The sequence below is a fragment of the Benincasa hispida genome, chromosome 2, assembly GCF_027475165.1.
Source record: "Benincasa hispida cultivar pf3 chromosome 2, pf3_genome.v1.1, whole genome shotgun sequence".
Lineage (NCBI taxonomy): Eukaryota > Viridiplantae > Streptophyta > Magnoliopsida > Cucurbitales > Cucurbitaceae > Benincasa > Benincasa hispida.
In genome coordinates this window covers 55,465,631-55,477,465 of record NC_143479.1, presented here as the reverse complement: position 1 = coordinate 55,477,465, position 11,835 = coordinate 55,465,631, and the positions used below count along the sequence as shown (strand labels likewise).

At 33.2% G+C, this 11,835-nt stretch overlaps 1 protein-coding gene across 1 annotated transcript; it reads right to left on the bottom strand.

Annotated features, from left to right (window-relative positions):
- Nucleotides 1-213: 213 nt before the first annotated feature.
- On the bottom strand, nucleotides 214-6,092 carry LOC120072318 (2-oxoisovalerate dehydrogenase subunit beta 1, mitochondrial). The gene is made up of 13 exons (XM_039024778.2): nucleotides 5,664-6,092; nucleotides 4,680-4,791; nucleotides 4,508-4,543; nucleotides 4,342-4,401; nucleotides 4,206-4,263; nucleotides 4,011-4,108; nucleotides 3,056-3,145; nucleotides 2,896-2,964; nucleotides 2,711-2,797; nucleotides 1,972-2,067; nucleotides 1,792-1,869; nucleotides 607-693; nucleotides 214-517 (listed from the first exon to the last, which is right to left on the bottom strand). The coding sequence occupies exons 1-13, from the start codon at nucleotides 5,828-5,830 to the stop codon at nucleotides 482-484; spliced, it is 1,074 nt and encodes a 357-aa protein (XP_038880706.1). The 5' UTR covers nucleotides 5,831-6,092; the 3' UTR covers nucleotides 214-481.
- Between the last annotated feature and the right edge of the window lie 5,743 nt (nucleotides 6,093-11,835).

Sequence of the window (11,835 nt, the reverse complement as noted above, 5' to 3'; positions counted from 1 at the left end):
AGGAAAATCATATGTAAGTGACCACCATAGATTGAACTCATAACCTCTTAGCCTTTTATCAAGGGCATGCTACTTATTTATCACTAGGCCAACCCATGATGATTCAAAGATAGACATTTAACTTCAAGACATTAATTAACCTAATCTCCATGTATTATCTCAAATATTTAGAAAAACATTTAAATCAGTATCTGGATCCAAACGAGCCTAATGTTATATAATTACTTTTTATTCCCAAGCATCTCGATATCCATACATACATCATTCGACTCCATCTTCCATTATTTAACAATGAAGCTCCCTTACAGCCACTAACAATGGGACATCAAGGATTCATTCCTTTCCATTTACAATACAATTTCAATCTCCATGTTCAATGAGCGACTACTGGAAATCAAGAACATCTCTCGTTGTCTGCTTGAAAGCAGCCATTTCTTAAGATGGAGCCAATCTCATGTTCATGCTTTGTTATGATTCTATTCTAATACTTTACGGTTGCTTTAATGGCATCCAATATCTACACCAACCAGTAAAGAAGGTAATATATTGGTTAGGAATGAACTTTTGCCAAACATTTTACCAAGAAAATAGAAAGAATTCTCTTACTTTGTTCTTAGTAGGCATGTAGAAAGGTTCAAACACAAGAGGGAAGGGAGTGTCCAGTCCACAAACTCTGGAAATAGGGGCCTCCAACTACAAGAAAAAGTGGAACTCATTTTGTCTTAAAAAGGAAGCGAGACCTTTCATTGATATAATGAAAAGAATCAAATGCTCAAAGTACCAGAAACGAAAATAAATAAAATTACAACATTAGATACTCAGTTGAGTTATGTAGCAAGAATAAAAGCACTGAAATTCAAACTAATATCCTAAATAGAATAATTAGAGAAGGTTTGGGGTAAAGAACACCATGAGGAAGCAAGAAGGCGAGCTGAATCCATTATAACATTGGACTTATAGAGTATTCAAACAAAAGTAAGATACTCAAAGTTACTATAAAACTAGTCTGCATTCTACTAGCCATTGGTCTTGTTTTAGAGAAATTTGTGTTTTCCATCCTTATATATATGGAGATAAAAGAAGAGAAAAGTCATTTTTAATCAACTTTGGTTGGATTAGTTTGCTTCTTTTGATTCTTTTTGGATTATTGTTCAACAAACAACCTCAACCTTAGTGATGCACAAATTACACCAAATTCTCTCGTAACTATACCCTTCTAATGATTATTAACAATTGAAAGAGCTCTTCTTGATTAGTTTTGTGGGAGGAGATTTCCTCAACCCCTTGCCCTTAGGCAGGCTGTTTGTTTATTGTTTTGTTTTGTTTGTTGTTTGTTTTTCTTCTGTGGTTTTTTTTTATTTTTTATTCACAATGACTTAACTATGGCAGATACATCCTGATATGGGATTATCTGGACTATAGAAACCAAACGAAGTTCTAGATCAAGATTTGACAAGTAATACTATTAGCTAACAAATTGGACTTTATTTACCAATATACCTTTTTTTTCCATTCAAACCCCTCTTTGCTTATTTAGGAGACAAAGGAGATGGATATGGATTGGGTTATGCAAGGAGGAAGAAGGAAGAAACACATGTAAGAAATTTGTGTTTTGCCCCCTTGCTGAAACAAATAGTAAGAAAATAACATTGTTACTGAATTCCCATGCCTTTATTTTGAAGATAAATGTCTGATACATACATATTAGTATTCATCTATCTGTTTGTGGTTATTAATCTTTTTAAAAAAATTCATTTATACCCAAGAAATATGCTGAAAATGTGAGCTTACCCGTAAGAAGCAGCGCTCAACAATGGAAGCAGATATTTCAGCACCAAATCCTCCAGTAACCGGAGCTTCATGGCTGATCTACAGAGAACATGGAGACTTATGGTAAATCTATATTTGTACCAGTTAAAGTTCTTTCATTTCTCAGAAAGCTTGTTATAAAGGAAAGAAAATACAACTTACAAGAAGTCTTCCGGTCTTCTTAACTGAGGCCTCCACCGTTTCCTTATCCCAAGGTATTAGAGTTCTCAGGTCTATAAGTTCACAGGAGATTCCTTCCTGTAACATATATCAAGCAAATCAAGATCATAAATTGATTATTCTCTTGAATCCTAGTGATATCACAGACTGAAATGTCAAAAATTAAACAGATTACGTGCATTCTTCAAAGGATTAAATTGAAATATTGAAAAGCTGTCATCCTACAGTAACTAATCTTCACAATTTTAAAAAGGTTTGAGACAAATAGGGAGTGTTGATCTTGTCACAGTGTACCATTGTACCAGCATTCACATAAAATATTTTGTTAGACCTCCAATCCAGAAGGTCTAAACAAGGAAGAGCAAGAAGGGAATCAAGGCTGTTTCTAACATTTAGAAGAGTTAACCACCGTACCAGCATTCACATCAAATTTCATTGCAATATTATATAGATACCAAAAAAAAAGTGTTGCCATCAAGGAAAATTTTCTGCAAGTAAATTCTTAAGAATGCAACATCTTTTACCTTTGGATTAATCATAATCTCTTTTACCTCTCTTATCATTACTTTCTATAGAACTATTCAGCAAAAGATCATGTAAAGTGCAATTTTTTTTTTTAGAACAGAAATCATATCCTTTCTTTCACCAGGTTTATTTGAGACTGTCATCATACAAACACAATAAAAAAAAAAATTTAAAAATAAAAGTAAAAGAGATTTACTTTTTCAGCATCAATACAGGCTTGTTCCATGATGGAGAGCTGCGCTCCCCAACCAACCAACGTAATATCGCTGCCTTCTCGGATCACCTGAATATCACATTTTCAGGTTCACTAAACATTGCATATATTTATGCATTATGGAATTATCGATAAATAATTAGAAAACAAAAAGGTTGATAGCATACCTCTGCTTCAGATAGAGGCAACATGAAGTCATCCTCCGGAACTTCTTCAACTGCCAAACGGTAAAGCCACTGAAGACAAACACTCAAAATATTTTCATCCCAACTTTTGGACAAACTATTATTCAAACGACTAAGAAAAGTTTTCATGAAAAAGAAATACCTTGGGCTCAAAAAATACAACAGGGTTTTGATCACGGATGCATGAAAGTAGCAACCCTTTGGCTTGGTATGGGCTTCGAGGGATGACGACCTGTTTAGCATGAGAGCGATGATAAATAAAAATTATATTTCTTTGAAAAAGTAGGAATTCATGCAATGAAGTTAATACAATAGAAAAATAACCGAGACATATCCCAAGTAAAGTTTACTCTAAAAAAGTTCAATTCTGTTGCAGACCAGAAAGCAAGTCCAAAGGCTCTTTTCAACAAGAAAAGATTGAGATTACAAAGCAGCACGAAAAGATGGCACTCTACAACAAAACTAGAAGCGAGAGATGAAATTCTATCCACTTCCCTCCAATTCTGAACTTATTCAAAATTACTGCTGCTTTTATGGTCAGAAAGTCTACGGAGTCCCCATCAGCAGTAGGGACAAAATGAAAACAGGAAGGAGCCCCTATAGGACTGAGAGTTTTAAACTGTCCCTTGACTTACCAGTAAGGTTGACTGAAAGGATCGCAGAATTAGGGATGCTAAATCTTGGATCATAAAACTCTATCCTGTGCTCAACGGAAGATTCTTTGCCAATACATTGGCCGCCATCATAGGGGTCATAATCGAAGTCTCCTTAGTTAGTAGCTGCTAATCCTACAAGTTAGATCTGTTGTCAAGGACTTCGGTGGGCTGCTAATTCTATAAGTTAGATCTGTTGGCAAGGACTACGGAGAGTATCTTGTTAACACATCTAGTGAGACTGAAACATTGGGAATCTTTATTGACCACCAATGCATGCAACAACATCGTGTTATGGTTTCTAAGTTGTGATACATGTTAGATCAACCAAGAAATAAATAGTTCTCATGTACCACAAAGTATTAGAGTCAGCATATAGGACATATCTGTTCCACAAAGTAGCTAAAACTTATCAAGAAGAATCAACAAAAGAAGGAAACATACTTTGATACCAGGAACATGACAAAAGAAAGCTTCAGGTGATTGTGAGTGATAATGACCACCATGGCCAACAGCTCCATATGGTGCTCTAATTGTTAAACCTGAGAGGATTCATAAACATGTGTGACATGATGGGCCAACAACAAGAAAATAAAAAAGAAAGAAGTCGACAATATGCAAATACAGAAGCAAATTTACCACCACAATTGAACTGATTTCCGCTGCGGTATCTGAACTTTGCAGCTTCATTAACAATCTATGAGGGCATAAGTTTCTCATGATAATGCCAAACAAGAAGGCAGGAAGAAGAATTACAACAAGGAAGAAAGATTACCTGATCAAAAGCTGGATAAATGTAATCTGCAAACTGAATTTCTGCTATGGCCCTATTTCCCTACCAAATGAAATGACTCCCATGTTAGAAAAGGGAGAAGATGTAAAACACAAAGAAAGTACGAATTCAAGCTGCAAAAACAAGTATGAAAGTTACACAAAATTACCATTGCTGCCAAACCAATGCCGAAGCCAACAATTCCCTGCATTGAAGATGGTTTGAAATGAAACTTATCACATATACTTGAGAATAGAACATTGACACATGGTATTAACACGGAGAACATTGCTATACTCTCATATTGATCTCCAAAATTTCAAAGTGGACAAATAAGCTACCTGCTCACAAAGAGGTGTATTGAAAACCCGATTTTTCCCATATCGATCAGCCAATCCAGTTGTGCATCGGAATACCCCACCAAAGCCCACATCTTCTCCAAACACATAAGCACTGAATATAGAAGTATAATGTTCTTTAACAACAAAATTTCTACCAGAACATAAAACAAACAACAGGCATAAAGGGTGATAAGAAATTAGCTCAATTACCCAAGAGGAGTACAATCCTCCAATTCTAATTTATCCAAAAATATATGTTTATATAGAAGAGCCCCAACAGGAGGCCCCAGAACAAACAATCTCTAAAATCTCTCCATCCCCTCTGAATTATTTTTGGTTTCTTCCTAGTCAAAACTTACCCAAAAAGCCATTTGTGGCATATTCCCTAACACCTTTGCTTTATGCTTGAAAGGATGACCCAAACAAGTAACGCAATTAGCACGAAAAACCACGTTGGTAATCACTGTTGCCCACAAATTTAGTCATAAAAGGAAAAAATCTTCCTGAAGAAGGACCCATGAGGGAAAAGAATGCAGTCCGAAATTGACAGTTCCACGAGATTCATCAATCTAATAAAGAGATATATGTAAGCTTCATCTGTGATAGAACAAGAAAAATACAGATCCATCAACAATTAATTCACGATGTATTGACAGATTTCATCAATTTCCCTTCACTTTCATTTCCATGCAAGCCCTCTAGCTCTTTAGCCACCAGCTTCATTATTTCCAACTACCTCCATTTATTAAGTTCTCTTATTTTCCAATCCTCACTTAAACACATCACTTGGCCAGCTCTAAAGGCTCAGGCAAAAGGGTAGTAACCAAACAGCAACCAACAATGAAAGAAAAATCATATAAACACAACAAACCCATTGAAGAAAAACCACTCTCATTTGCATGCAATCGCAGAATCAGAGAAGAAATAAAAAAATACAGGCGATCAGAAAGCAAAAACGAAGAAAAGGGTATTAAAGAAACAAACCGAGGATCAGTTTCAAGGGCAATATGAAGTGCTTGGTTGATAGCAGAATAAAGATTCATAGATTTTCCTCCGTGGGTCGTAAGATGTCCATCAGGGGAAGCTGAAAATTGCCTCCTACAAAGGGATTTCAACACTGTTTGGGAAGATCTCCTCAGAACAGATACCATTTTGGAAGAGATGATCAAATTTGCCTAATTTCACAAGGTTTGTGCCTGATAAAGAACGAGAAGAGCTTCAAACAGATAATGCCGAAGCGAATTCTAAAGAACAAGTAAGGAAAGTCATGAGATTATCCAATGGAACTAAGATAAACGTCTCTCTTCTCTCTCTTTCGATTGCGTCTGAAATTCATAATTAAGGATAAAGTTGGAAACGACGTTGAAGATTAAATAATAAACGAATTCAAGTTTATTTGAGCGATACAAATTTTTATCCAATTTTATTATTAGTTTGAAATTTATAGGATTGTATTTTGTAACTTTGGATTCAAACTAAATAACAAATCCAATAATACTATTTTGTGAAGTTGAGCATAATTCAATTTATTAAAACATACATATCCAATTCGATCAAAGAGTCTAGTAAAATGTCGAAACCGACAAAAATATTTGAGGTCTTAATTTGATGAAAATACCGATGAAAACATCGACGTGGGATATTTTTGAATAATTATTAAAACAAAAATTCAAAAAAATAATTAATTAAAATATTTTATAATTTGTAAACAAGTTAGCATGTTTATTACTTATATTATATTTACATTAGTGACTATTTATTTTATGTTTCATGAATTTTTCTACGATATAATGAAAATATTGATATTGAACTCAATGAAAATAACGACATGTCAATAAAGAATAAATACTGTACCATCAATATTGAGGTCTGAAGATTGATTCTCTCAATAAATTGAAAGATTTTTTATTGTAATTTCTAATGAGTCGTTTGGTTTAAGATTTTATAAATGCCATGTGGGAATGATAAGCCTGGGAATAAGATTGACGAGAATCGAGGATGAATGTGTTTAGTTGTGTTATGGGAATGTTATCAAAATTTTATGGGAATAAATTATTTTTGTATTTAATTTATAAGATTAATTGTGAAAACTCTGTAAAATTTTAATAGATTAATTGATAAATAATAAATTCAATTTAAAGTTCAGAGAAAAATTAATTATTTAACAATCAAATAATTATATTAATTAAGTTATTAATTACAAATATTTATAAAATGAGAAGTTTATAATTAAAGTTTGTTGATTACATAATTTGATGAATTTATATAATTATGATGTATTAATTAATAAAACAGCTAATGAATTTTAATTAATCGATGATAAACTAACAATAATTATTAAAAAAAATAAATTCATATTATATTAATTATAACTATCATTAACTAACTATAAATATAATTAATTAATTGATGGATAGTTTTATGGGAAATTACATTGTATGGCCAATACATTTTAAGAACAAAAACCATTAATTCAACTTTTTTGTAATTGTAGGTGGGGCAATCACATCCAAATCAGATAGTAATCACATAAAAATCAGATAGCAATCAAATTTTCATGCCAAATTTTCAATTTATTTTTCTATTAAAGTTGCAATTGCCCCTAATTTTATTGCATCCGTTATTAAGTCTATTGAAAAACAAGTATGAATATATATGTATATATAAACTAATTTATTAAACTAAAATAAAAATTAAGTATATATATAGGAGTAGTTAAATTCATTCACTATAATTTAAAATTTAATATAATTCTATAAAATATAAATTTAATTTGTCATATAATAAATAATTTAAATTAATTAATTTTAATAATATATAAAATAAAAGAATAAAGAAATGTATTATAAGAAGAGAGAGAAGGAATGAAGAAAATCCACTTTTGGATGGGAATGAAGAAATGTATTATAAGAGGAGAGAGAATAGGTATAATGGATATACGGGAATAACTTATTCCAATGCCAAAGCTACATTACTTGTACCAAAGAAGGAAATGTTTATCGCTTACAACTTTATTCCCAACCTTATTCTCATCCTAATTCCCACGACCCAAATAAACTCTAAGAGAAAACTAGAGTACTTTTTGAAAAACCAACTCTAGTACATTTTAAACATTATTCTTCCAAAACTTTGTTAAATTTGTGTTATTTTAGCGGATGAGCTTTAAAAAAGTATTTTGGATTATGTACTTTTATAATTTTTAATAAATATATTTCAAAAGAGACTATAATTTAAACTTTTATGAAATATTGTTTTTTTTTTTCATTAAAAATTTTGAGAATGTTCTCTTTGAATAGGATTTTTTTTAATTGGAAATTAACAATTTGAATATAATTTTTTAAAAAAATTAAATCAAAATAAATGAAAAATAATTCCCTAGAACTCAATACTCGTAAATTATCCACATTCACAGGAATATGTGTGATATTAAAAAATGAATTTGTTCGAGATGAAGATTTAAATGAGATTCATATTAAAACTATAGATTATAATTAATATGAATGAGATTTATGTTAGAACTATCGGTTATGTGAGTAGTTGTTATTCAATTAAGATTATAGTTAAATTAAATATATAATATTTAATTTATTAGTTAATTAATATTTATTTAATTATATATTAAATTTTATTTAATATATAATTTATTTAACTTCAAAATAATAACTCTTGGGGGAAGGGGGCCAACTCACTCTCGACTAAAATGGGAGGGAGGTGATTCATTTTGAGAAGCTTCAATCCCAAGGCATAGATCACTCAGTAGAGAAAAAAAATTTCTCTGCATTCATCATCTTCCTCCTCAAGAAACCTACACAAAATCTCTTCTCCCTACCAAATTGAGGAGCCCAGAATAATGAGGAAATTAGGTGGTCGTGTCCTCGGTGTCGCCATGTGCCTGAGACAAAGCGGGATGACCAACATCCTTGAAAATAGTCAATTTTAAAAGAAACTAAAAATGAGTCGCCATGTAATGACCCGACTCCCTAAGACTCAAACTAGGCCGTTACTATAAGCATGCATGCATGAAATTCAAAACGACACCCTTTCATAGCTTAATAAAAATCTAATAAATGACAAAAAATTAATAATTTCATTAAAACTAAATAATTAAAATCCAAATTATTGGATACCCACGAAAAAATCATAAAACCAATCCAGAAAACTTCCTTAAAAGTTAGGAATGCAAATAACAAAATTGTGAGTTTTCAGATACCAAAAAAAGAAAATAAAACATAAGAAATCTTGAAAATACAAGCGGAAGCATATGACTAGTCCTAGTAGCTCGATCACAGATTCAACTTGTCATTCGTCGACGCATCCCTACCTTTACCTGAAAAAAAACATGGAAGGGATGAGTATAAAATACTCAGTAAGTAACCTCACTATCGGGGTCAGGCTAGGCATCTATGTTCTCTAGATGCCGACCTCTGGTGGAACATGTTGAGACTGGTGTCCTAATTCTCCCGGAGTCTCGTAGTTTGTAAACTTTGTACACATTATTATTAATAAAATAAGAGTTATTTTATTTACATTTACTCATATCTAATAAACAAATATCTGAGGTTATTGTATGTAAACTTAAGTATGTATATGAGATATACAAGTGGATCATGCCTTAAGTAATAATCTAAAAGGTCTGTAGTATAAGGATAAAGGAGGGATACCTTATCCTTGTGACACTACAGATACGACTCACTTTGTAAAGGTTTGCAAGTGTTGTAAACTACTATAGATGGTCTGATCCTGACCATTCATGTGGAGACATGAGAGCGGGGATGTCCTATACAAGGAGTTTGTATACGATCGGACTACGAGATGATTACTCTCTTTATATAACGTCGTTGATAATTGAGACTTACATCTCACTAAAACGATCATAGGTGACATGACCTTAATCCTAAGTGTTTTGGGAACTCCTGCCTATGAGGGCGGTCCTTTGATTAATATGGGTGAGAGTGGCCAGATTGCCAACTCAACAAGCCTACCTTTTTGGGGATTTTTCTGACTGGGGAACTGGGAACTCAGTTACACAAGATGGAATTCACTACTTCCCCGAAGTAGGGGTAAGTAGATAGATTGCTCCCTTAAGGGCTGATTCCGGGTCTTGAACATAGTGGCCACATCTTCTCTTTGAAAGAGAGGACCCAATCATAGTAAGACTATGACTTATTGTTCATTAGAGGAATCAGTGGTACTTAAGGAGTTAGATGTAACTACAGGGGCAAAACGATAAATTGGCTCAACTGTACTTACCAGCATCTGTGAAGGGTTATCATATTGTTGATTGGTTGATATGGACATAGAAATATATCTGTAGTAAGAAGAAAGTAGCTGTCGGTCTTTAATGGAGTACCCGACAGTTAACAGATTGTGGATCTCGTGACTAAAGATTTCAGTCAACTATTCATGTATCGTTGGAATTTCAAGCTACAGGTCCATAAGGTCTCCTTGGTAGCTCAATGGATTCAAGTTGAGAATCAATTCTTGGGGTTAGTCTAAATTGTTCAAATTAACAAGAGGAAATTCAATTATATATGATATAATTGGTGTGATGTATGAGATACATCAAGTGGAGGAATTCATGTAAATGTGATTTACATTAAGTACCATAAAATAGAAAAAGAACTATGGTTTATATGTTTCATGAGATGAAATATTAAAACTATAGATTATAAATATAATATGAAAGTTGGTTATCATATTTATTTATAATAAATTAATTATGTGATAACTAATTCTTTTTCTCTAATAACCAATTGAGTAGGAGGTTATTGGTGGTTTTATAGTAACCGTGAGATAAAAGGAAAATTGTTTTCCTAAAATTAAAAGTTGCCTCATTCGAAAAGAACTCACGAAGAAAAGCTATCAAGTGAAAGAGTTTCACTAAGCGATAGCTATCAGAGACTAAACGATTGTTTACCTTGACTATACGATAGTCATTCAGCTGATCGTAGCTACACGATCGAATGGCAAAGTCTATACGATAGGTTGTTGTTTACTATATGATTGAGCACATTGTCTATATGATAGACAACATATTATCTCCCACTTGCTCGATCGTAGACCTTCAGTATCTTCTTCAAGCCAAGATCATACAGAGCCCACAACTCTTGGATTCTCACACCGAGAATACCAAGGTAACCATTGTGGTGGTGTCCTCACTCAGTTCGTGGATCGAGTTGGACTCGATTGTTTTCATGGAGGTTGTGTTTGTTGTGTTCGTGTTGTGCTCCGATCGTTGCATTCGAGCGTTGCTGCTGTTGGACGCATAGGAGACTGTTCGAGGGATTCTTGAAGAATGTTTCTTTAAAGGTACGCATACTCTATCCTTTGAATTCTATCTTAACATACTGTAATTTCTTATTGTGCATGACCTGTTAGTTTCCGTTCTTGTACTGTAATTGTTTATATTCAATCTGAATGGAATTTGGAACGATCCCTTCTGCTGCTCATGGAAATCCTCGTGTTTGATTTCCTTCAATTGGTATAAGAGCCAGGTGTTCTAGTATTCCAAATTTCACTTCTGTTTTAAACTTCTTTTAGAGTCGTGGTGGGTTTTAGGTTTCTACATTATATTTAAGTGTTAAATGCATTTGTGGATGTGTTGAGGAATGTTTACGAGATGGTTGCCTCTGTTTAAAGCTTTCTTTATGATTACAAAATGTTAATTTGTAAGGCCTCTGTGTTTTTGGGCATAATTAACAAGCAATTGAGTTTATAATTCAAAGTGTTTAAAGTTGTTGAGCCGTTCGTGATGCGGTTCTCATCGAGGAAGAAGACCAAAGGTTGGTCGTATCATATAGCTTAAGGTAAACGATCGTTGAGATTTGGCTAAATGATCATGTAGAAAAGTTCTGCACGATCGTGTAGTATTTATAAAACCATTGTTTAGCATGCTAAACGATAGGGTAAAACATTTACTCTATCGCGTAGCGTTGGTTGCTCGATCATGTAGTTAGCATGCTTCATCGCATAGTCACTGATTACACGATTACCCGGTATACGATACCTTGGCGCTTGCTCCGCGGTCGTTTAGACGATTTTGCTTCACCATATCGTTGTTGTCTACTTGGTCATTTAAGGCTTGCATTGCAAGATGCGCGCTGCACGATTGCGTGCCTTCATGCTTCGTCACATAGTCAAAAGTACACGATCATTT

Excerpts from the sequence above, each read along its gene's own strand:
- LOC120072318 (XM_039024778.2), bottom strand. The coding sequence starts at position 5,830 with ATGGTATCTGTTCTGAGGAGATCTTCCCAAACAGTGTTGAAATCCCTT. Across the intron at positions 4,544-4,679 it reads ATACACCTCTTTGTGAGCAG|GGAATTGTTGGCTTCGGCAT; the intron begins GTAGCTTATTTG and ends TCTTCAATGCAG. Across the intron at positions 4,109-4,205 it reads AAATCAGTTCAATTGTGGTG|GTTTAACAATTAGAGCACCA; the intron begins GTAAATTTGCTT and ends GAATCCTCTCAG.